Below are 23482 nucleotides of genomic sequence, written 5' to 3'. Positions count from 1 at the left end.
AGGTCAGAGAGGTAGGGGGGTGCAGAGCACTTGTAACCTACAAGTGGGGATACAGATTCCATACTGCCAATATGCTGATGATAATACATTTTATAATTTTATTTTCAGGGAAGGAAAAAGAAACCTGAAACCAGCATTTTTATTTTAACTTTATAACCCTCAGAATAAATGGATCGCCCGCAATCCAATGCTTCAGAGGCGGGTCTACCATGTCATGGCAGCCGTCAGCAGAAAACTTTATGTCCTTGGAGGGAATGACTTGGACTACAACAATGATCGGATTCTCGTTCGCCAAATTGATTGTTATAACATTGACACTGATCAGTGGGTCCGCTGTCATTTCAGCTTACTCACAGGTAGGTATTTCTAACATTTTAGCTTGGTAGGAGAGCACTCAGCTCTATGATGACTGGACCACTTAATGCAATTATACAAATGTCCTTCCCTGGCTCCACTGGCAGAAGGAAGTGGCCTGCCAAACATTTGCACTTCTCTGGGTGAGTCTGTTTTAAATCAATGTTTTGTTTCCAGCTTTTTCTTGATTGAATATTCCTTGATTATGGCATAAATCAGGAAATATTCAATCAAGAAAATTTATTTTGTTGGCCGACCAAAAACCCCAAAACTTGGCCACCACTGCCCAAGAGGATTGAGTTCAAGATGGTTCAAGATCGAGTTCACCTTGCTAAGCCAGTCTGGAACCTTGGGGTCTTGTTTGACCCTCAACTATCCTTTCAATTCCACATCTGTGCCATAACCCGCCCTGCCTTCCCCCACCTCCGCAATATCGTCGAGCTCCGACACTGTCTCACACCGCAGGCTACCGAAACCCTCATACACGCTTTCATTACATCGAGGCTCGACTATGCAAACTCACTGCTTGTCGGCCTCCCCAACTCCTCCCTCCACAGGCTGCAGATCATCCAGAACTCTGCAGCCCGTGTCCTCTCCTGCACTAGGCTCCGTGACCCAATCACACCCATCCTTGCCCAACTCCACTGGCTTCCGATCACACAGAGTTCAAGATCTTAGTCCTCACCTTCAAAGCCCTCCACGGTCTTGCTCCCCCCTACCTCTCTGACCTCCTAACCCCCTACTACCCTGTTCGCTCCCTCCACTCAGTGGGCTCCGGCCTGCTTCACATCCCTCCGCCTTGCCCCCTCGCTTGCATCCTTCAAGACCAACCTCAAGATCCTCCTGTTCGACCGTGTTTTCGATCTCTCTCTGCTTTCCCCCCCCCCCCCCCCGCCCCCTCCCACACCCCGACCCTCAGCCCGGGTCCATAACTCTGTCTGTCCAGCACCTTGGGACATCCTCCCAATGTGAAAGGCGCTATACAAATGTAATTTTTTTGTTGTTGTCCTCATGTTTAAATCCCCCCCTGGTTTTGCCCCACCCTACCTCTGCGACCTTCTAAACGTCTCTCGGCAAGCACTGTCCTGCTTTATGTCCCCTGTCCAACTCACCCCACCATCAGCGATCAGGCTTTCAGCATTTCTGCCCTTATGCTCTCGAACTCCATCCCAGTCACTCTGCCTCTCTCCTTCCCTCGCCTCTTTCAAGCTGTGTCTCAAGATCTTCCTCTTTGACTATAAATTCGGTTGTCTTTCCCCAACCTCCTTGGCATCCATCCCCCAGCACCTGTGCAAATATTTTGGTCATCCAATGCCCTGAGACTTCCTCTGGACGGGAATGCAATTTGTTGTTTGATTTTACACCCCATCATATCTAAAATTATCCTGCTCAGGATAACATATAGTCTTCATATACACTGGGTTAGTTATGCAGTGAAACTCGCTTATGTCTTATCTTTATAAATCGTAGAATCGCCCAAGTCGTACATTCACCCAAGGCTTATTCAGTTTCTTATCATGTGTACTTACCGGCTTCATTGAATCACAAGAAAGGTAGCCTTGATCTATTGGTGCATACGCAGAAGAACTTTATTTTCCGTGATTCAATACGATTTTAATGCTTGCCAGTAAGTGCGCATGCGGCAACGGATTGAGACACATTCAGTTGCGGTAAATGTAGTCTTGACTCGTCACCGCATGCACACTTACCTGTGGTAACAAACTACCATGTGTGTGCTTACCAGCTGCATTGGTAGCATAAATTACACACGCCCAGTGTAGATTATTAATTAAATCGGATTTTATACGATTATAGTTTGCCTGCAACTCAGACTTCGCGCAAGTCACATTAAATATTATGGTCCTGACTGATACGACTTATGTGAGTTTTACTGTACCCAACCACTATCGCAAAGAATGTGTCTTTCACCTTTTGGTGTTTCACCTCCTCCCATTTGTTATACTTTGGCTGTTTTTTCATCTGATCCCATAATAATCCTTACATTTCAAGCAGAGTTGTTCATCCCCTGAGATTTGGATGACTGCTTTGCATCCAGGCTCTGAATTAACAAATGAGTTGTGACCCATAAGAAAGATAAATCTGTGATTTACTTCAACTGCTTGCACTTCCTACACACCATCAGGTCTGCAATGGCCTACAGATTGAATAGCAGAGAGAATAGGCTTGCCTCTCCAGGGAAATATGAGAAAATCCATTGAAACATTACGTTTTTTTCTTTCCAAGACCACGGACAATGAACCTGTACCTAACTTTCTTCATCTTTGGAGGGAGATAACAAACTTCTCTAAAATATCTCAACTTCATCTAGAAAAATTTCAAGGCATCATTGCAGTCTACAGTATTGAACCCATTATTTGACATCCGACCGATGCTATTTCTCTGGTTCTAGAAGCACATGAACCGTAGTATTCCATACTGTGTTTGGTTATCTACATTTGTTCTCCCCTTATAAACCCTAAACTCTAATCAAACATTTATCTGGCTCTTTATTTAAGGAATCAGTAAAGTTTGCATTATCTGCTTTGGTACTTACTTTCCTTGTCTCTGGACCAGGGAAATGTGTGAGTCATAAAGCCCACATGAGATGCGTTAATGTTAATCTATTTGAAAAGAGAAATGAGTTTATCCTGGGGTCCTAGCTAATAATCCCTCAGACAGAATTGGTCATCGACGTCATGTATGTTTGTGAAACATTGCTGTATGCAAATTGACTCCCACATTTGCCTACAAAAGTATGCAGTCAGTACAATCCTGTGAAGTGCTTTAAGATATCCTCCCGACTTGAAAGGCACTAAATCAAATACAAACATTATTATTTTAGGAGACTTGTTTTCAATTTGAATATATTCTTTTTCATTGTGTTTGTCTATATGTGCGTGTGTATATATAGTAACTGAGGAAACTATTAGTAGACTCGCTGTGAGATCTGTAACACTTGTGTTGGCCTGAGAAGAGACTGAGTGAAGTACAGGAATAAAATATGGAAATAGGGTGTCACGAATAACAAAAACGTATCATGTGGTCTGCAGCTCCACACAGGTGGTATGTACTGTAGTGAGAGATTTTTGATCTTGTCATGAATGCAGTAACATCTCTCACTTCAGACATTTTTGTTAGATTCTAGGGTGTTTATTGTCAGGTGAGTGAGCTAACTGATCTGTGTTTTGTATTCTTTCATTTAAGGCCAAAATGAATCGGGTTTGGCTGTGCACAGTGGAAGAATCTATTTGGTTGGTGGGTACTCTATCTGGACAAACGAGCCATTAGCCTGTATTCAGGTAAGTACATTAATGGATCACTTGTTCCTTTGTGTTTTTGTTATTGGCAGAAGACATGAGAAGAAAATAATGATAATAATAAATCTCTTTTAAGCATTGTTTTTAAAATCAGAATTGTTTTAAAAAAGTCAATAATCATACAAGATGTAGCACAAACTATCTGAAGCAACAACATGGCAAAATATAGCAATGGATAGAGGAATAAGACTGTCATAAACTAATTTGTAATGTGCTTAGACCCAGCTGTTCCAATTCTTCATGAATAACTCGTGTTAAAAGGGTATATATAGTTTTATTTAGTACAGTGTGTAGCAAGTTTATGATGTGCATATTTCAAGTTTAAAATCCAATCAGCAAAGACCGACACTTGAAGGAAAAATAATGTGTGATCTGCATGAGTAAAATATATGTGAGGAATATGAATGGATGATTATTTTCAACTAAAAGTGTTTCCATAGCGATTTGTGGTGAAATATAAATAAATCAACTTAACATAAAATCTGGTTAGTTTACTTTTTTTTGTTTTATTTAGGTACTAGACGTCAGTACTGAAGGCAAGGAAGAGGTGTTCTATGGGCCAACACTACCGTTTGCTTCCAATGGGATAGCAGGATGCTTTCTCCCAGCCCCGTACTTTACATGCCCTAATCTTCAGACCCTGCAAGTGCCTCACCACCGGATAGGTGCTATATGAGAGGAGCGTTTAAGGCAAGGGCTCACAACCAAAATTTAAGGGCGAGGTCCAAGTTACCTCATTCATTGATCCTACCAAGGGCCAGATGAGACTGAAGAAACATTGCTGGCTCTTGGATAAATGGCTTAGGAATTTAGCTCTAAATTGTAGTTGCCCCCTATTTGGAAACATCTATTCAATCTGTTGATTCTTTGGCTCAACACTGGTTAACGTTCCTCTGGTTCAACTATGTTTGATCATATTTTCCATCGTATTAATTCGCTATCATTTTTCTACTTGCGTTCATTCAAACTGATTCAATGGACCTGGATTCTCTCTTCTACCTACTCAGTCTCTCTTGTTTTTCATTTTCTTGTGTTTCTCTCCCCTTTTGGTTTGTAATTTCTGTTATGTTGTTTTTAAAAAAAAGAGAAATTTTTTATCCTTTTCAACATCTCATTCTCAGTGAGCACAGTGAGTGTGGCCCACCCATATATGGTTTACCTGTCTCTATTGATTACTTGCTTTTAAGTTCAGAGGGAGTGAAAGCAACATATCACATAGGTCTGATCAGATCACTTTTGTGCACACACCATTTCCCTCAGTACCTAGCAACATTGCTGCCAGTTTGGCATAGCTTTGCAGCATGGAATTAGACCCAATTTGGAATCCCTGGCTCTCCAAAAGGGGCACTAGTTGGTACCTGAGGATTGTGAGATTGTCAGATGTAAAGAATACACAGAACTATGATAACTACTACTCCTGTTGAGAAAACCTGGTTTGTTGGGAATGCTATGATGGTGACAAAGCAAATCCCAATAGTATTTACAGATTATGTGATTCCATTAACCAAGACAAATGTGATGCCACACACAGAAAAGCTTCTCTCTCTAAAGGCTACACTGGTATTCCTTTTGCCTTTTTTGTGTCTGTGGAGGTTTTGTCAACATGTAGTAAATGCTTGTGGATGTATTTGCATTAATGTCCCAGCCATTAGTCATGCTTTTCTTACCCTCCAATTATTTGAAGTCAGTTACATTATGGATGTTTCCGTCCCCCCATCCCATAATAGTGTGTAAGACAGTGAGCACTAATGTAGTCGTTCTGTGGTTCATCAGCGAATATGATTTCTCATCAACAAATTAGTGTTTCCCAGCCAAGCATGGGAATGTTGATCTATGGCTACATCCCTTAAGGCCTATTAATTTTCAGCATAACATACAAAATGTGACAAAAGTTTTGAATAACATCCATTCTTTCACAGCTCTGGGTAGTTCTAAGTAAACATATTGCCCTGACAGCTTTTAACATTGTTCTACATATTTTTAAAATATATATTTCAGTGGGACATTCTTAATTTGCGCTGCTGCTGATTGGCTTGAATTTTACTGGGCAAACCCGTAACAAAAAATGAGAGTTCAAAGATCAGTAGCACTCATACAGTAGTGCTCTGGATGAGATGTTAAACCGAGGTCTTTTCTGCCTGTTCGGTAGATGTTAAAGATCCCTTGGTAGTCCTACATTTCATTTTTGTAGTTCTGAAGTTCTGGTGAGAGATCTGGGTGATTAGAAATGTTAATTACCCCAAATCCATATATCCATGGGCTTTTGCATCGAAGAGATCTTCTTGGATTCGCTGTTTTTCAATATCTCGACATTGAGGGTTAGCAGCTGTGTCGGAGAGGGAGGAGGTCAGCAATATGTCACCTACTATTTTGAGGAATCTAGATCTTCAGGCCCACGGCTGTGACACAGCTGTGTTTTTCTTTCCTTTCCTCCACATTGGGTTTTCTTTATTTGATCTTTGTTCTGTCTCCATTTTTTTTCCTGTCATTTCTTTTCCATAGTAGTACTGACTTCAAGATCCTTCATTTTGAGTGTTTGGATCTAGGTCTGAATGTGCTGTAAATTTCTGTGGTTTTAAAAGTTCTAAATAACTCCCAATTAAATGGCATTCATTAAATTTTAAGTCCTGTAACCACCTTTGTGGAGGAATCAAAATAGTCAAATGGAATCTGTAGTTTGAATGTCAGCAAGCCAGACCATGAGATGAAAGTTTGTCTCACAGCTTTTCTACTGCAAGTTTCAGCCAACATTTTGAACTTTCAAAATCACTCTTCCACTCATACCACCTTTTATATTTCTAACAAGAGGAAGATCTGTCCCACCAAACCACAGTGTAGTATAAATGCATCATTCATTCTCTTTTGTTTCTTACTGGAGTGAAATACGTTTGACATATACCAGTATAATATTTTGCCAAATATTCAAATCAATGAGTTTCATAGACTAAATCTAGGATTATTTTACAATCCTTTTTTTAAAAAAATAGGTTTTTCCTAGAATTATAGTATTCTGCAACTGCTTCTTGAAATGTTTTCTTAAAAAGCATTTGGAAAGAGGGGAGTTACTGCCCTTTTTACAGCATCTTACTAAAATAAGTTTTTATCTGCCTTATTTAGTGGTGTAGGAATCGAAGGAAGCAAAAGTTTGAAACCTCCAATGCCTGTGAAGTCTGTTTCACATGTTCAAGTATTCTGAAGGTAGAGTATTTTATTACATGGGTAGAAGTTATTTCACTCAGTGAAATTATGGAGATAAAAGTGGTAGTTGCAATTAGTTATCACTTAGGCGTCTAGATTTCATGATGCATTTGACGATGGTTCATGTTACATCCATGTAATAAATACAACCATGTTTCATTGTTGGTTCTGTCAAGGTGGGAATGTCGCTAAATGACCTGTGCTCATGGCACTCGTGATTTATGAATGTTTCCCATTCATGAAAACTCCATAATGCAACACCAATAGGGTACATTTCACCTAGTTAGTAAATACATATTTTATAGAATGTGTTTTATTCTCATTCAACTTTAAATACTTTCATTACTGTGATTTTTATAGACTGTTGTATGAATATTTAAAACTGTATGCTGTAGTTTATTACTAACGTTCAGTACTGTAAGGACTAATTCCAATATTTCAAAGATGGAATTTACATACACTGGTGTGGAGTGCAGGTGTGATCTAGTGGAATGATTCATCAATGGCTGCCTGATCCGGGTGGCATTGGAGAACATCTTGTTATATTGCATAAAGCTAAGGACTGAAAAGCTTTTCAATTTATCTTGGAACAGAAAAACACAGTTAAGCCTTTTGAACAAAGCTTTGCATGACAGGCAGCTAGTATTATGAGCTTCCTTAACAAAAAAAACAAACTATGTGTGATATCTATTTTGTCGATGCCTGTGTAATAGTTTATGTAAATACGAGCACATTAAACAACAGTTTATGTGCAGTAAAGCTAAAGTATGTTCCATAATCTATTCTCTATGTGGCTGATTTCTTAACATAAGGTATTTTGTCTTTGATTATCCTTAAAGATTATACAGCAAGTAGTTTTTCATATCTGTATTGCTTTGCTTATTCAATAATTCATTCATACATATATCAAGATATTTGCATCAAGCTATGAGTTATAGCTGCATTACACACACCATCTGGGAAACCACCTCCCATTTCAACTTAAGGGAGTGAATACCTAATAAGCCAGTCACTGAGTTAGTGGTTGTGTCGTGTCTCCTGACTAGGGGACACTTGGTGAAGCCTCTAAGTATAGAGATCAGGCTATTAGAAAGTAAAACAAAAAATGTGCAATATTAGTGTTTCAAGTACTGTTAAATACAGTGACTAACATGGCATTCATTTTGCCACAGCAAGTTCCTAAAATGGTCAGAATGATGCCCAATTAATCTAAAATCAATTTTTCTGAATAACATCATGGTATCTTTAACATCTAAAATAATAATTCTAATAATCATTATTTGTGATCACATTACATTTGATACAGCACCTTTGACATTGGTAGGCCATCCCAAAGTGTTTCACAGGATATCCCGTAAAGGCTAGTGCGTTTTTTGTAACAAGTGATCCACGTGAAAAGGGTGGCACCCTCGACAATACAGCATTCTCCCACTGGTACTTACCTAACTGAGCCCTGGCATGGAACCTCCTCTTTGCTAACAATGGCTGCTGTTAGTTGATCAGAGGAATGGTCATCCAATCAACTTTATTAAGGTGTGCACAAAAAACATTCTTCAGGCCAGGTCAAAGTGAAATCAAAAAGGTTATACAGTACAGAAGTAACGTGGAACAAGAAATGTTTCAACGTCTCAAACCCATTCCTGCCTTATCATCATCATGTACAAATTGATCCCTCGTGGACTCTTTCGCCATTTATCAAAATCTACAATTTTTCTCCAACTCCCATCAATTCATCAAGTGAAACTCCATAGCATGTAACACAAGCTATATTTCTCAAGGCTGAATACATGCCTTCTGCAGATTAGAATTCACTGCAGCAAATTACAAAAACAGTTTGATCATCAATGAGGCAAATGCGAAGCTAGGTTTTATGGCAAAAACTCTGGAATTTAAAATGAGATGCTTTTCCAGTTAGCTGGTGAGAAATCATTTGGAATAATGGGCTCAGTTTAAGGGCAGCCAATCTTAGGAACGATGTACTAACCATGGAGGGTTTGGATTGCACTTTTCAAGTCAGGGGATGCCTCAAAATACTTCAGTGCTGGCAGATGAAGGAAAGAGAAGAGTTCCTCCCACTCTATGGCTAACAATCCCACAAATTGGCTGTCAAGCTCACCCACAAAGCACAATCACTGCACTTTATAGTATATCCTGTGTAGATCTTTGGGGCACCATGCTGCCATAAAGGCACTACACCAAATTAAGTTTTAAGGTAGGCTTTCAATCTGGGGAGGGAAGAAGGGAGTGAGTCAGAGGGGCATTAAGATTAAGTTCCAGAGAATGAAGGCAGAATGATTAAAATGTGCCCCCTAAAGATCTTAACTTCCTAGTCTACCGATGCATGTTCTTTTGAATCAGGTCTCCAGCATTCTGTTACACTGAGTGCAAGAACTGTCGACAAAATCTTCTTTGAGATGTTAGACCGAGGTCTCATTTACCTGGTGGGTGTTAAAGATCCTATGAAATTACTCATAATGAGAGGGGAATTTCTCCCAGTGTCCTGGCCAACAATCCCCCACATATGACAGTTCTGTTTGTCTGCCAGATTTGGCTGTAATATTCAGTCATTACATTTTACAGTAAAATCTTGTCAAATGCTTTGAGATGTCTCCCTTATGTGAAAAGAGCTGAATCAAATGCAAGGATTATTTTGACTTCTGGAGCATAATTTAAAAGGATTCATTTTGAAATCTCCACATTTTAGATCGAATATTCTGAAAGCAATCTCGTTAATCAATCAAAGTTAAAATAATTTATTTCAAACCATTAATTGTTTTAAGGACTTCTATTTGAAATTCATAGAAATGTACTTCCTGTTAACCATATATTAAGTTATTTAATAATTTAATTTGAGAGGGAGGGATTTGAATCAATGCATTTGTGAACAAATATTGAGTTACATAATTTTTGCATTCAGAAAAAATTCCCAATGTAAAACACCAAAGACATGAGGCTTACTTTACAGCAGGCAAATGACAGAATCATTCTATTTACACGACCAGATATTTGTTTTTAATCAACAGCACAAACATGTAGCATGCAGTTTGTGCCATCCAACATAAATTGTACCAATTGTCTTTCTAAGAAGCTTCTACAATTGTAAAACGTTTAATATAAAATTGAAAGCTACACACTTATGCCATGAGAGCAGCCAGAATTTTAAGATCTTGTAAAATTATATTCTCCCTTCGTCCTGTTTAATGTCGCTTTGTCTTAGAAACAAGTTTCTGTACTGGCAGGAATCTAATCCTCAGCTGTCCTGTCACTTGATACATCTCACACCTGACAGGTGCGACAGGCCTGTCATGTAATTTGATGGGTGCATCTAACCTGTAACAGATCCCACTCATGGCCTATTTGTCCTGTACATGTTGCTCGGCCTCATCACAGACCACCTTGGCATTTCTTTCCTATCTCTGCACAGATAAGGCAGTGCTATTCAGCCACAGAAGACAATTGAGCTCTCTTTCCACTTTCCCAGCTATAATGCAGTTATCACAGTGAAGCCAAATACTTTAATGTCCTCTTATTGCAGGGGTAGACCATATCCACTTAAAATCAGATACTGGGTTAAAGAGAACAAGAACAACCACAGGTTTCCTTCTTAGTCACATTACTAAAGTTACTCTTTTACCATCAAATTGATAGACAATTTGGTTGGAAGTTAAGCGGTCGTAAAATAACTTACTGCTTTAATTCGCCAACATTCTCATGTCCCCTCTTCTGAAGGCACTGACTGTGGTACATTTAGCCCCATAGAAATTATACCACATGAGGAGGCCAATCGGCCTATGGTGCCAGCTCATCTGCTGGGGTTAAGTAATCGTTGCTCTTTCTCTATGACACTGTGCAAAAGAGAAGGTAGTTTCTACCAGTGTCCTGGTCAAAAATCCCCAAAATAAAATTGGTCATTCACTTTGTTGCTGTTTGTGGGATCTGTGAGCAAATTAGCTACAAATCTACAATCATTACATTTCACAGTAAAATCCTGTGAGGCGCTTTGAGATGTGAAAGACGCTACACTAAATGCAAGAATTATTAGTAATTCTTTCAGTAAACAAAACCTCAAAAAACAGTTTTTGTATCTTCATTCGAGAGTGTGAGAGACAAATGTAAATGGTTTTGTGATGAACGAGCATTTTTACTTTTGGACATCAAGGACAGTACTTCAAGAGCTGAATGACCTATGTGTGATATACATTAACCAGCATTTTCAAATCAATGCTTTGAAAGGATCATACTCACATTATTGCTACAATTCCAAACTCCTAGACTCAGTAGATTTTGCCAAGCTTTTGTTGTAATTTACAAACCTTATATTAATTTAGCTTTTAAAGTAAACAAAAGTGTTTTTATTGTTAATATTTGATTCATAGCAACCTTGTAATTGCACTCTACAGGAAGTAATTGGAACAGTATTTAGCCACTGGGGGATGGATAATGTTTTGCAGACAATGATTTGAATGATACTTCAAATGTAGCCTTTCTGCGATTGAAATTTATAAAAATATTTCCAATGCTGCTAGTTTGGATCTTACTCAGCAGACGAAGAATCAATGGATGTCCTATCACACACATTAAAACAATCTCAAATGGCTCAAGCTATTAGATTCTTTGTTGCAATAACTAAATACATTTTGTATTTATGTACTGTAGTGCTTTTCAAGGCGGGAGGACACCTCAAAGCGCTTGAACTATCAGGTTATGTAAAGTTTTATGATAGCTCAATATGTGTATATCATCAAGGGAATGCTTTTCAATAAGTGATACTGTATTTGAATCAGACACAATGGGTATCTAAATTTGCAAACCACCCTTGTTAGATTAATTGTCATTTTTCAAAAATCACCAGCCAGTGAATTAAGAATTTCAAGCTTGCAGAATCCAAAAAAGAAGCCAGTAAACCAAGTGTTGGTGGGAGATGGTTGGTGTTTTGTTTTTAAGGACAATTTTTGGGGGGACAAAGCACAGGAGGGACAAGCAGGAGGCCAGAGCCAGTTGAGCGGTGGCAGTGGGTAGTGGGAGTAAGCAGTCGTAGGGAGGTGCCAGGGCATGAAGGGATCCTATGATTTAGACTCTTAACAATTTGAAATTGTTCAATTCAATAATCAATAAGCCAGCCTTGGTTGGTAGATTCAGGTTAATAAAGCAATCTATTCACTACATGGAGCTTAAATTATAAATGTCTCCCACATTCCCCCCCCCCAAAAAAAACAATCATTGCTGTCAAAACATATCACATCTCTGCTTATTGTTTGGTGCTGCCCCGCAGACTGTCTTTGTAACACAATCCTAAATAAAAACAACTTGTACTAATCTGCACCGACATAACAGTTTGAAAGTGCAAATTTACTTTGTGGCCTAAATTCAGGAAGTGATACCGCAAACATCTGTTTTGCTATCTCTGCTTCATCACAAGCACTCAAATTACGAAGATATCTGAATAAATCAGACTTTATTAGTTGAAGCTTTCAGACATAGCCAGTACTCAAGGGACACATAAAACCTGTCCCAGGTGCCTGCGCTTTACAAGTAGTTACAGAACAAGTTCATATGTCACATTCACACTGAAAGAGGATCTCGCAGTTCTGGGCCCGTAAGTGGTCTATAGAGGCTTTTAGCTACTACATTTAGGCAAGTAATGAAAGCTGATGAAGTGAACTGATAATTTGTTCCTACATTCCCAAGTACTGGCAGAACACACCGATTGTGGCAATTGGTGGTAATTAACAAGCTGTAACAGTCCAAATTAAAACTCCTGCGTGTGCATTTAAACCTTTCTGTTTTGATAAATAACAGCAAGACTTACATAAACATGTCCAATCACACACAGCTTCAAATAGAAAAGAATGTTCAAAATCTTCTGAATGTATCCATGTCACTTTAACATGTTTAACAGTGAGCACTCACTGCAGTGTGGTATTACTGCACTTCTTTGCAAAATCCCGGTTACGTTCAACACATTATTCTAACGTTGGTTTCTGGAGACAGCACAAAAAAGGCCACAGAAGTCTTCAAAGAAAATCTTTTCAGATAGATAGGTGGATTGTTAGCATTATCCCAATGTCAATGATATCGAAGGGTCTGTGAACGTTGATAACTAAGCAAGCTTGCAGTACTACAGGTATATGAAGATCAGAATGAAGAGCATTTCATATATTATCTAAATACATTATATATAATGTATAAGATAGTACACATATATATACACACAGCACATACACAACAACAACTTACATTTATTACAAATTCCAACTGGTTTGTTGGTAACAGGAACCAATCAATCTGGAATATAAATAAACAACCACTGGAGGTCATCTCTTCAATGTCTAACGCATCCACTTCTGACAGCGGGCCATTATCCAAAACAATGCTCTGTCTTCCTCTAGATACTGAGCTACCAGCACTTCCAAGCTTTTCTGCTTTTTAATATAGACTCGTATTTAATGTTACATTTCATGACTTCAGAAGAGACTGCCAAAACTATTTAAAACCGACTCAAACTCATTGAGCTTTAACAATCACTCACCTCCAGCTAATTCTGGTGATTTCTATAAAACATTGAAAGGTTGAAAAACATACAATTCTGTCATCAGGTGCAGAGTGATTGCAAAGCATCTTAAAATCCCAGATAAAGCACATGTGTGTGTGCAAAAGCAAATCATAAAAAGCATCTAGATTTATCATGACGCCTGAACGCTTGCAAAGCAAATTATGTCGTATAAATTTTGCTACACAAATAATGTCGCAATTGGTTACTTGATGCTGCTGAGCAGGTTACACATCTGCAGAGCTGCACCTTTTTATTTATTTTGAGTACTGAGCTGAGATAACCCGACCATGTTACATAGAAACAAACGCCAAAAACTCTTGGATGTGACAAGCTGTGGAAGCCATGAGCCAAGTTGCAGTTAAAATCTCGAGTTTGCTCATCCAAGCTGACAATATTATCTCTCCTGAGTGTCCCACAGTCTTCGATGCTGTAGGTGAATCATTTCATTGTGGGTGGCTTGCAGCGTACAAAAGTCCTGGAAGTCCCCGATTCCCTGACACCAGGGTTTAGGCCAATGTTGGCTATAAAGGCTAGTATTTGTATTCAATGTGAGTATATATGGCACACAATACCATACAACACGACCCCACATTAAAACCCTGTGGTCCCCTTGGTTGCAGCACTGGTTTGTGTTGCTGAAACTTAAACTTAAATTCATCCAACAATCTTAATAATAGTAATTTGATATAGGTCCTTATTGGAAATTTCCTGTTAAATGCTTTGAGATATTATAGGTGTGATATCAATAATAATAATAATCCTTGCATTTGATATAGTGCTTTCCATGTCTATCAAATGCAATTATTATTATTATCAGGATAATCATTATTTTCCCATCTTGGATACAGATGTCACATATAAAAGGGAAGGGGTGAAAAGAAATACATGCTCAGGTAATAATAATAATCCTAGCATTTGATATAGCGCTTTTCAAGTCTTCTAGACGTCACAAAGCACTTCACAGAATATACTGTAAAGTGAATTGACTGTATATTTGTGGGCGAACCATGGACAGTGTTCCACAAGCAATCGTGGACTGAAGTGACCAATTTATTATTTTTTTTCTTGAGGGATTATTGTCAGGTGTGTGGAGTAAGGTAATTTGCCCAAGATTTTGCCCTGCCGGGAATCGAACCCAGGTCTCTCACTTGTGAGGCGAGTGCTCTAACGATTGAGCTACAGGTCTCCACAATTTCCTGTAGCAAAATAGCACGCACATGATTACCCAAGAAGCACATGAATGCAACTTGAGCATATTCTAAAATGGTCATACAAATCCAAAGTTACATTTTCCAAATGCTGCCAAATAAACCTCAGGACAACACTACCCCTTTGTCTTTCAAAGTAGGAGCAGAGCTGAGCGAAACAACACGGGACGTAAAGCAAGACTTAAAAGTACAAAAATGATGGACTTACTGATATCTGGAGCCTATGTTTCATTAAAGCGAGTGCACTTCATCTCATTTGTGTCAGGATGAAGAGAGAAAACCTTTCTAATCGATCTATGTTTCGGTTGCTGCAGAGGTTGCATTTTGCATTGTAAAAAAGGCAAAACTGCATCCAAATTTGTTTTTAATCAGTTCCCATTTTTCTTCTTGGGAAGCGTCAATATTCACAAAGGCTATATTTCAATCAGAGGATGTCGGTCAGTCTCTGGTTCCATTCGCCTAGAATTGCACAGCTCTGAAATCTAGTTAACAATTAACAAGTGCAATTCTATCATGTAAAATAGTGTTTTTTAAATGGAAGAATCCATTCTGTACTTAATTTTGTAAAGTACTTTGCAACTACTTATGGTGCAAGCTTGGATGTTACTGAATACCATTGTGCATATATTATTATAAAAAAGACAATAAAAAAGACAGACAATAAAAATATATTTCAAAACTTTACTTAAAACTATGATTTCTCAGATATTAGGTTACAAAGAGAAATAAATTTATATACAAAAGAGTGTATTGTATATATACAGATGGATTCAGTACCTTCTCAGTAAGAAGCTACTGTTTGCTGTCAAGGATGCAGTGTATGGTATGCTTCTATAAAATGTCTTCTGCATTGGAGCTAATCGCTTTCTTTTTCCAGCTTAACGATTTCTGCTTGTCCTGGCTCTCCAAGAAGAGACAACAGCCTTCTGTAGGACTCCCTGCAACAGGTTTGTGAAGTGCATTGTAAGTCTCAGGTGAGCTAATGAGACTCTTGGTTTCCTTTGGTGCAGTGGATAGAGCTGCAGTTTATGGACCAGGAGCTCGCTGGTTTGAATCCTAGTCTGTGCTGAGTTTGCTGGTATCAAACAGGATATCATAGGGAGGGCAAAGTGATGCCAGCATTCCCAGGCTTAGGGAAAGAAAAAACAGCCAGGGTTCTTCTCTTAATGATCTACAGCACCAAATTACTGATAGTGTGCACGAGTGGCAGGTGGGTGGGGAGAGGTCAGGCTCCACTCTGATGCCCTCTAGAGTCAAGTGATCTGCTGACATTCACTGCTCAATTTCACACATGAACAATGGTCACTCGGGCTGCGTTACAGAGGGCACTCGCACTTGTGGAAGCCCAAGGAGGCTAGATCACACGCAGAGAAACATGCCACCGGGAAAAAAATTGAAATAATAATTGGAACATACTTTTTTATTAAAAAATGAATACTATTAACTTGCACAAGAATATTTTTAATAGGGCAGCACTTGAAGCAGTGCAATGTTAACTACTGTGACTGCAGAACTAGGTGCAATTCAAGTTTTGAAAGCAAAAAACTATGTTTACGTGAGCCTGTTCAGAACTAAAGGGCTTTGCACACTTATGAGAATAAGACTCACCTTTGTGAATGGCGTCTGCCCAGTCCTTGCTTAAACTCGGCTTCCGTTAGAGCCTGAGTAAGAGTGGGGATGAGGCCAATGACCAAATCTCGATCCAGTGCTGTCACCTTCTCCATGACGTTGTACACCTGGTGATCGTATATTCCAATGTACTCTTGGATGAACTGTCTGGAGAAATTTATATTGCTCCCATTAATGTGTTTCTTTTTACAATTGGGCCGCAATCCATTGTAAAGACAAATCCTGAAAATAGCATCTTACTGCTCTTATCTAAGGCGCAGCAGACCAACCTTAGTACAGAAGTCAAGTGAATGCACGGCTGATCTGGAGACACCAATTGACAATTTTCAATCATGCGCTGCAGAACTGCGGAGACTATTTTCTTTACTGGGAAAAAAAGAACAGAAAACGCCATGATTGGAGTAATACAAAATACATAAAATAACTTATCTGAGTTGTTTAAAGATGACAAAGGATGGATTTTAACTCCTTCCTTCAAAATCTACTTGTCCCTAAATACTCGACAATGACAACCCCACTAAAAGACCAATCTGGAGTATGCCTAAGGAGCTTAAATCATGCTAGGGTTCTGAGGTAAGCCAACTGGGAGCTGCTGATCTCGCTGCAACCAATATTCTGAGTATAGTCCAAGAGCAAAACAAAGGACTGTTGACAAAGTCGCTCAGCTTCAAACCCTGATACCAAGTACCTTTCAGTCCTATGTCAAATTCCTCTCAGATCCCTGCCTTTGAGATAGGCAATAACAGCACTGCAATTGACAGTGAACAATCACCTGTAGCGTTGGGTAAATCAATCCCTAGCTACATGCAGTGAAAGGCTGGACAACCTATAGGAAAATACTTCGGCATTGATCATCCATTTTACAACCAAAAACAGTTGCTAACTGGTCCCAGCCATAGGTCTGTTTCTCCTACTCCAAAAGAGACATGTGAAACAATCAGTAATAATTATACTAATAATCCTTACATTTGATGTAGTGCCTTATCATGTCATTGAGATATTTCAAAGTGTTTCTCAGGATATACTGTAAAGTGGATTGACTGTGTATTTTGTGGGCGACACGCACCAACCAGTTTGCATACAGCAAGATCCCACAAACAGCCATGGAGTCAGGGACCAATTTGGGGGATTATTCACCTGGGAGAACCTCCCTTCTCTTTTCGAATAGGCCATTGGGATCTTTAATATACACCTGAATAGGCAGATGGGACCTCACTTTAACGTCTCATCTGAAGCATGGCACCTCCAACAATGACATAACTGTATTGAGCTGGTGGAAAGTGGAGAAAGTGCTGCCTTTAATCATACTCCCTTTATATTCTTTACACAACAGATTAAAGTATTTGCTAAATATACAATTGTGTGTGTAACTGTACTGTTAGTAATCTTGAACTTTGCCTGAACCTCTTCAGTTTCGACACTGTATGTTTCCTTTTCTGTTGTTTTGAGTGTCAACCAGACAGTCAAGGTTCTCATCAACACTTCCTGCTGTCATAAACAGGAGTGATACATCACAAAAAATATAGTCTGGGGAAATGCATTTTTCTGCAGCTTTCGGGTGTGTTTACTTTTAATGGAAGAATCCATTCTGTACTTAATTTTGTAAGGTACTTTGCAACTACTTATAGTGCAAGCTTGGATGTTACTGAATACCATTGTGCATATATTATTATTATTATTATAAAGCAGACCTTTGTCACATTGATTGTGGTAATACAAGATAAAGGAAGAGGCTGAACAGTAATGAGAACCTTTTTATCAGGATATTGTCACAATTTACGGAATTCCAAAATATTGCATCCATCAATGTCACAAGGAGACCTTTTAAAGCAATTACAAGATTGTTTGTGGCATCCCAACTGCAAACTGCAATGAAAATTTGATACTCTTAACTCGGCTGAGGTCTACAAAGTAGTTCATTTCACATTGAAAGTGAATCAGTGATGAAAGCAACACTAACAGGGTAGATCACAGTATGGTCAAATCTGTCACCGAATATTTATCGATTATAAATCACAAGAGCAACTATTATGATGGCCACATCAAGTCTCCAACTGTCGCTCAGAGCAACATTTTACTTTTACTGCTGTGAACTTTGAACAGCTGCTTCTGAATTGGAGATCAGCATGAAACAGCGGTTCAGGCAAGTGTAATTGATGTCACTTAAAACAGTTGTCAGGGTGATTACAAAGGACCACTTTAAAAGATGTTGCAGAGCTGTGCAACGGTACAAACATGATTCTATATGCACTACTTGACAATTCTGTTTTTTTTCTCAACTTTGGGAATAAGAAACATAGGATGATTATTTAATCTGACATGTCTGACTTTATGTGTAACCTCACAAAATACAAGACACCCAGGGTGCAATCTAGTAAAATTAAATTAGAGAGGACACAAAGTACTGCACACTGAATAGCTCAGTGATATTTCACATCACCATGATATATAATACGAATGATAGGGTAGTTTATGCGGCTTTAAATATTGAACACTTAAGGAATCAAATGGTCTTTAGCATATTTTTGCTGCAAGCTTCTTTGATCGGAAATGCTAATTAGTGATGGCTGACAGACCTTGTAAATGTCCCAGAAAGGTTGCAAATAACGATACTGATGCCAAAAAACAGTTCCCGTAGTTTCTGATTATTTCTACATTTTAAAATGTGTGCCATGTTAAACATCAGCTGTAAGTCAAAGGACATTTTTTAAACCTTGACCGTTCGAGACCATGTTTGGAATATCACATGCAATCGCCTTAAGTACTTTACTGTGCTGAATAGAGTTCATAGGATAGTAGGCAGTGATTCTAACTATTTGGTCCACATTATGAAGACATCAGATAGGGCACCTGATTCTAGTCTTCAAAGTGCTGAAAGCCAGAGATAATGTAGAAATGGTGAGGTGGGGGAAAGAGGGAGTGAACTCAGTAAGCGTGGGTGGCAACTTGACAGCCAGGAAGTAGGCAAGTTTTTCCTAGCTGTTGGACTAATTTCTAACAACAAATTTCTGCTTTCTAAATTATTTCTAGGCCATTAACTGTCTTAGAAATTCATGTTCCCTACAGGTTGATTAAAATTTTTCACTAACTAACTAATGACGTTTCAGACTCAGGAAAGAGCTGAATCAAGCTCTGGGAAGTATGGGATTCAGGCTTCTTCAACAGTTAGAGGCATATCAGTTACAGCGGCTGGAAATCAAAAGATAAGTTCCCTCACTATACTATAATAATCCTTACATTTGGTACAGGATCTTTCACAGCAGGAGGATAACTGTAAGGTGGTGTAACTGTATGTAATTTATGAGTGAACGCTGTAGCTAATTCGTGCATGACAATGTCCCATAAAATCAAAGATGGCCTCAACTTAACTCTAATTGGCTTGGAGAAGCCATTCTCCAGAAGTCAGCAGGAAGATCACAAAACAACTGGTGTTTCTGTTCCTGGGAATAATTACCAGTGATAATCATCATATCACTATTACTATCACTGTCCCGTCCCCACCCAGTCAGATAATTTAATGACCAGTGTCAACCGATTTATTGACACGGGCAACGTAACTGAAGATCACAGATCAGAAGAGGGATTTTGTTTCGTCTCGCATTGAAATTGTGATATGGAACAAACTTGCAGTAAAAACAGCTAACAGTCAACTGCCTCCATTGAAAGGAAAGTGGTAAAGATAAATATTATAGGCATAAGCACAGACAGAGATGATCCAGTACTCCGTGGGATACAATTGTTCCTGCAAGACTTGGCCCGTGGAAATGTCATCTGTCATCCACCTCTAATGTAATACATTCTCGGTCACTTGAAATCTATCAGGAGCTTGACAGATATGTGAAGTGAAGCATGGCATGTTAACTTGATTGCTGTATTTTTAATGCGATATGCATGTGGTAACTGAACCACATATTGTGAATTTTATAAATTAGTTTGTCTTGGGTGGGGGGGGAAGAGAGAAAGAAAACTGACTTGCTTAATGTACACATAACTACTGTCATTCAATGGAACATCTGATCACCTGTCATATAAACAAAAGCAGACATTACTCAGCTGGGAACCTTAGATGCATCTTAGTAACACAGCATCTCACCTTGGGGGAGGGAAGGAAAAAATAACAGTTAAGGCTGACATAAGTCAAGCCCATCCCGTAGCAGCATGAGACAGATTTACTTACTCAGGGGGTAAGCTAGCAACCTGGCAAGTCACCAATTCATAGTGCCTATGTCCTCATTGCAAAATGGATTTGGCTACAAATCTGACAAAAATATATTGTCACAGCACCATGCCTAGAAGCGGGTTGGGGGGGTGGGAGGGAGAATGAGAGAAAGAAGAGGGAAAGTGCAGGAGTGAGCTGATAATCTTCAAAACCATTTGTTTTTTTATTAATTTTAAAGTTGGAGAAAGCACAAAGAGAGCATGTTGACTGTTCCTCCATTTGTCTGGGTCCACTTAGTTGCATGTTCAGGGCTCACAGGTTAAAGAGGAAACCTGAGGAGAAGCAACAGAGCTTGTGAGGAAGTGATTGAAAAAGGAGGGTCAAGTCAAGAGGAATTAGCTTAGTCTAAAGGCTGAGTCAAGTGAGAGGAAAAAAAACATACCTTGTGGTTCATTTACCAATATGAGGCATTTCAGAGTTGTGGGCAGCAGCAGCTTGGTCTCAAAGGCTACGTCAGCACTTGGCTTTCTTTCAAGCAGTTCAAGAAGGAATGCGAGAACTGCCGCTAAGCGAGGAGGAGGAGCATGACCTCGGAACTGGATGTAGTTTTCACTGAAAAACCAAGGTCATTTAGAATAAAGTCAGAAACTGCAGGGTTCCACTCGATAATGGACTTAACATTGCTCATTTGCAGAAATATTTTCTTAATTACAATCAAACTCAGATCGACTATGGAAATCTACACTGAATCAACGGAAAATCTGTTGTACAACTGGATTATTGGTACAACAGGAAGCCTAAAGCTGTATTCCACTGTAGAGATTTTAGGCTACTCAAAGAGGTATCTTACCTTATCACCAGAAGAACTGTTTTGCGCAGGTTCTGAGCTTGAACAGCAGACACTGATTCACTAAATGCAAGCAATATTGGATGATTCATGATTCCTGACCCAGGAGATGAGGGAAGAAAGCGACCAAAGTAGTGTTGAACAATTCTCCGCAGCTGCTGTTTAACATAGGCACCCTGAATCTGAGTCTGTCCAACGATAGTTGACAATCCCTGCAAACGTAGAGAGGGAATTTCACATGGGTTTGAAAAGCAATTCAGAATACATTAATTGATGATTCCTATTGTAGTTTCTTTAAGTTGTGCCACCCACAGCATGCCTAAGAAAGTTCAGCCAAGTAATCGCAGGCATTTTCTTGTCACTCTGTGTCCCAACGGACTGGTTGCATCAACTTTATATCTGTGGTAATACACAAACTACACTTAGCTGTCTCAACACAATAATAATAATCGTTGCATCTGATATTGTGCTTTTATCACCTTGTCAATGTCAGAGGCATTTAGCATTAGCTGGATCTTCTTCAATGAACGATGCACTCATCAATACAGGGTCAGCGAGAGGAGGAACAGGACAATTTCCATTATTGGTCAACCCTTGTCAGCAAGTAACACATCAATGTCAGGTACAAGAGGTTAGATCCAGGGTGAAGGACAATCAGTGACTGGCACAACAGACAGAAACTGCTGTCACTTTATTCTCTCATTTCAATAAACATGGAAATATACTCACGGTTAAGTCACTTGAATAAAAATTCCTCTTATTATACCACCATTTGGTTGAATTTGTCCCCCAACCGAATGAGGATGTTGCAATTATTTTTTTGTGATATATACTATAACTGATCTTAAAATATTTGGCAAGCTTTCTGCTACTTGTCCATCAAGAACCACTCTACCCAAAAGGGCTTTAGCTTGCAAGGTTAACAGGAGCTGCGTGAGATGACACCTTACTCCCAGTGACTGGTCTGCCCCTTCAAGGTCTGCCAATGAACCAGGCTGGCTGATTTCTCATCCATTGTGCCTTGGAGATCTATACCCCTGTCTGGCTCAGAAACTGGATTACCGAGAGTGCCACCGAGGATTGATTCGGTTCTGATATTCTGTTGCCAAGCGAGTCATCTTGGAACCATTTTAGAAAAGCTCCAAGGAGATCCTGCTTATTCTTCCCCTTCCTCACAAGAAAAAAAATTATATAAAAGATAATAAATACAAGATTCAAGCTGTATTTAAAATCTCACTCTTACTCATATGGTTAGTTACCTTAAAAGAATTACCACAATACATGTTTGCATGATCAGAATAAATGGTATGTTTTTTTAATACAGTGAATTTTTTTTCCAGTTAAATATATTTTCCCCCAAGTAACTCCCAATATGAGTATTGCAATCCAAGTGTCTGATACAATGTTGAAGGAAATTAACAGCATTTCACTTAAATCAATAACAAATATTTTTTCTAACAACAATTGCTTCCTATTTTTCAATAATATTTAGAGTCTCAGGACCCTACCTCTGCGATCTCCTAACCCCCTACCAACCCGCCGGTTCCTTCCACTCAGCCGGCTCTGGCCTGCTCCACGTCCCCCGTCCCACCATTGGCAGGAGAGCCTTCAGCTACTCTGCCCCCAACCTCTGGAATTCCATCCCCTTCACTCCACCTCACTCCCTCCTTAGCCTCCTTCAAGTCCCGCCTCAAGGCCCTCCTCTTTGACCATGCCATCGGTTACCCCCCTTTCCCCCCCCCAAACCCAGCTCGGGTCTGACATGCTGTACTCTGTCCAGCGCCTTGGGATGTCCTCCCGACGTGAAAGGCGCTATACAAATGTAATCTTGTTGTTGTTGTTGTTTGCTCTTTAAATATAATAATCAAGCATTATATCAGATTTCAGGTCAATACATCCTGGATACAAAGTCACTCCACTTTACAGTATACCCTGCGAAGCACTTTGAGACGTCTCAACGACATGATGAGGCCAAATATCAAATGCAAGGATTCCTATTCTTATTATACAGCTCTTATGATTTGACAGAAATGTTAGCAACAGGGTAATCCTTAACCTGGAGCATCCCTGCATACAGTACAAGGAGTGTCTTAGAAATTGGGGTGGGGGGAGGAAAATAAACTATATTATCATTCAGAACCTAATCAGCAAAAAAAAACAATTAGAGGATGTATGTGACCGATGCAGGATATGCCAAGGGTGACTGGCTATGGAGTG

The 23482-nt window shown here is 39.3% G+C and overlaps 2 protein-coding genes across 3 annotated transcripts in view; one reads left to right on the top strand and one right to left on the bottom strand.

The window, feature by feature from the left end:
• The window catches only part of klhl32 (kelch-like family member 32), a 98840-nt gene extending 94170 nt beyond the window's left edge, over nucleotides 1–4670 (top strand). The window contains exons 10-12 of the mRNA XM_007892935.2: nucleotides 164–356; nucleotides 3559–3653; nucleotides 4186–4670. Of these exons, the coding sequence (XP_007891126.1) occupies nucleotides 164–356; nucleotides 3559–3653; nucleotides 4186–4347 (450 nt within the window). The 3' untranslated portion in view covers nucleotides 4348–4670. The remainder of the gene's footprint in view (nucleotides 1–163; nucleotides 357–3558; nucleotides 3654–4185) is intronic.
• A 10772-nt stretch (nucleotides 4671–15442) lies between these two features.
• The window catches only part of mms22l (MMS22-like, DNA repair protein), a 70067-nt gene continuing 62027 nt past the window's right edge, over nucleotides 15443–23482 (bottom strand). For both annotated transcript variants that reach the window (XM_007892939.2, XM_042333735.1), the window contains 5 exons: nucleotides 21269–21477; nucleotides 20861–21030; nucleotides 16529–16625; nucleotides 16239–16406; nucleotides 15443–15568 (listed from right to left, as the gene is read on the bottom strand). In XM_007892939.2, the coding sequence (XP_007891130.2) occupies nucleotides 15487–15568; nucleotides 16239–16406; nucleotides 16529–16625; nucleotides 20861–21030; nucleotides 21269–21477 (726 nt within the window). In that variant the 3' untranslated portion in view covers nucleotides 15443–15486. The remainder of the gene's footprint in view (nucleotides 15569–16238; nucleotides 16407–16528; nucleotides 16626–20860; nucleotides 21031–21268; nucleotides 21478–23482) is intronic.

The sequence above is a fragment of the Callorhinchus milii genome, unplaced genomic scaffold (assembly GCF_018977255.1).
Source record: "Callorhinchus milii isolate IMCB2004 unplaced genomic scaffold, IMCB_Cmil_1.0 Scaffold3, whole genome shotgun sequence".
In the NCBI taxonomy this organism is placed as follows: Eukaryota; Metazoa; Chordata; class Chondrichthyes; order Chimaeriformes; family Callorhinchidae; genus Callorhinchus; species Callorhinchus milii.
The sequence above is the reverse complement of the archived record's forward strand: the minus strand, read 5'-3'. Positions and strand labels throughout refer to the sequence as shown.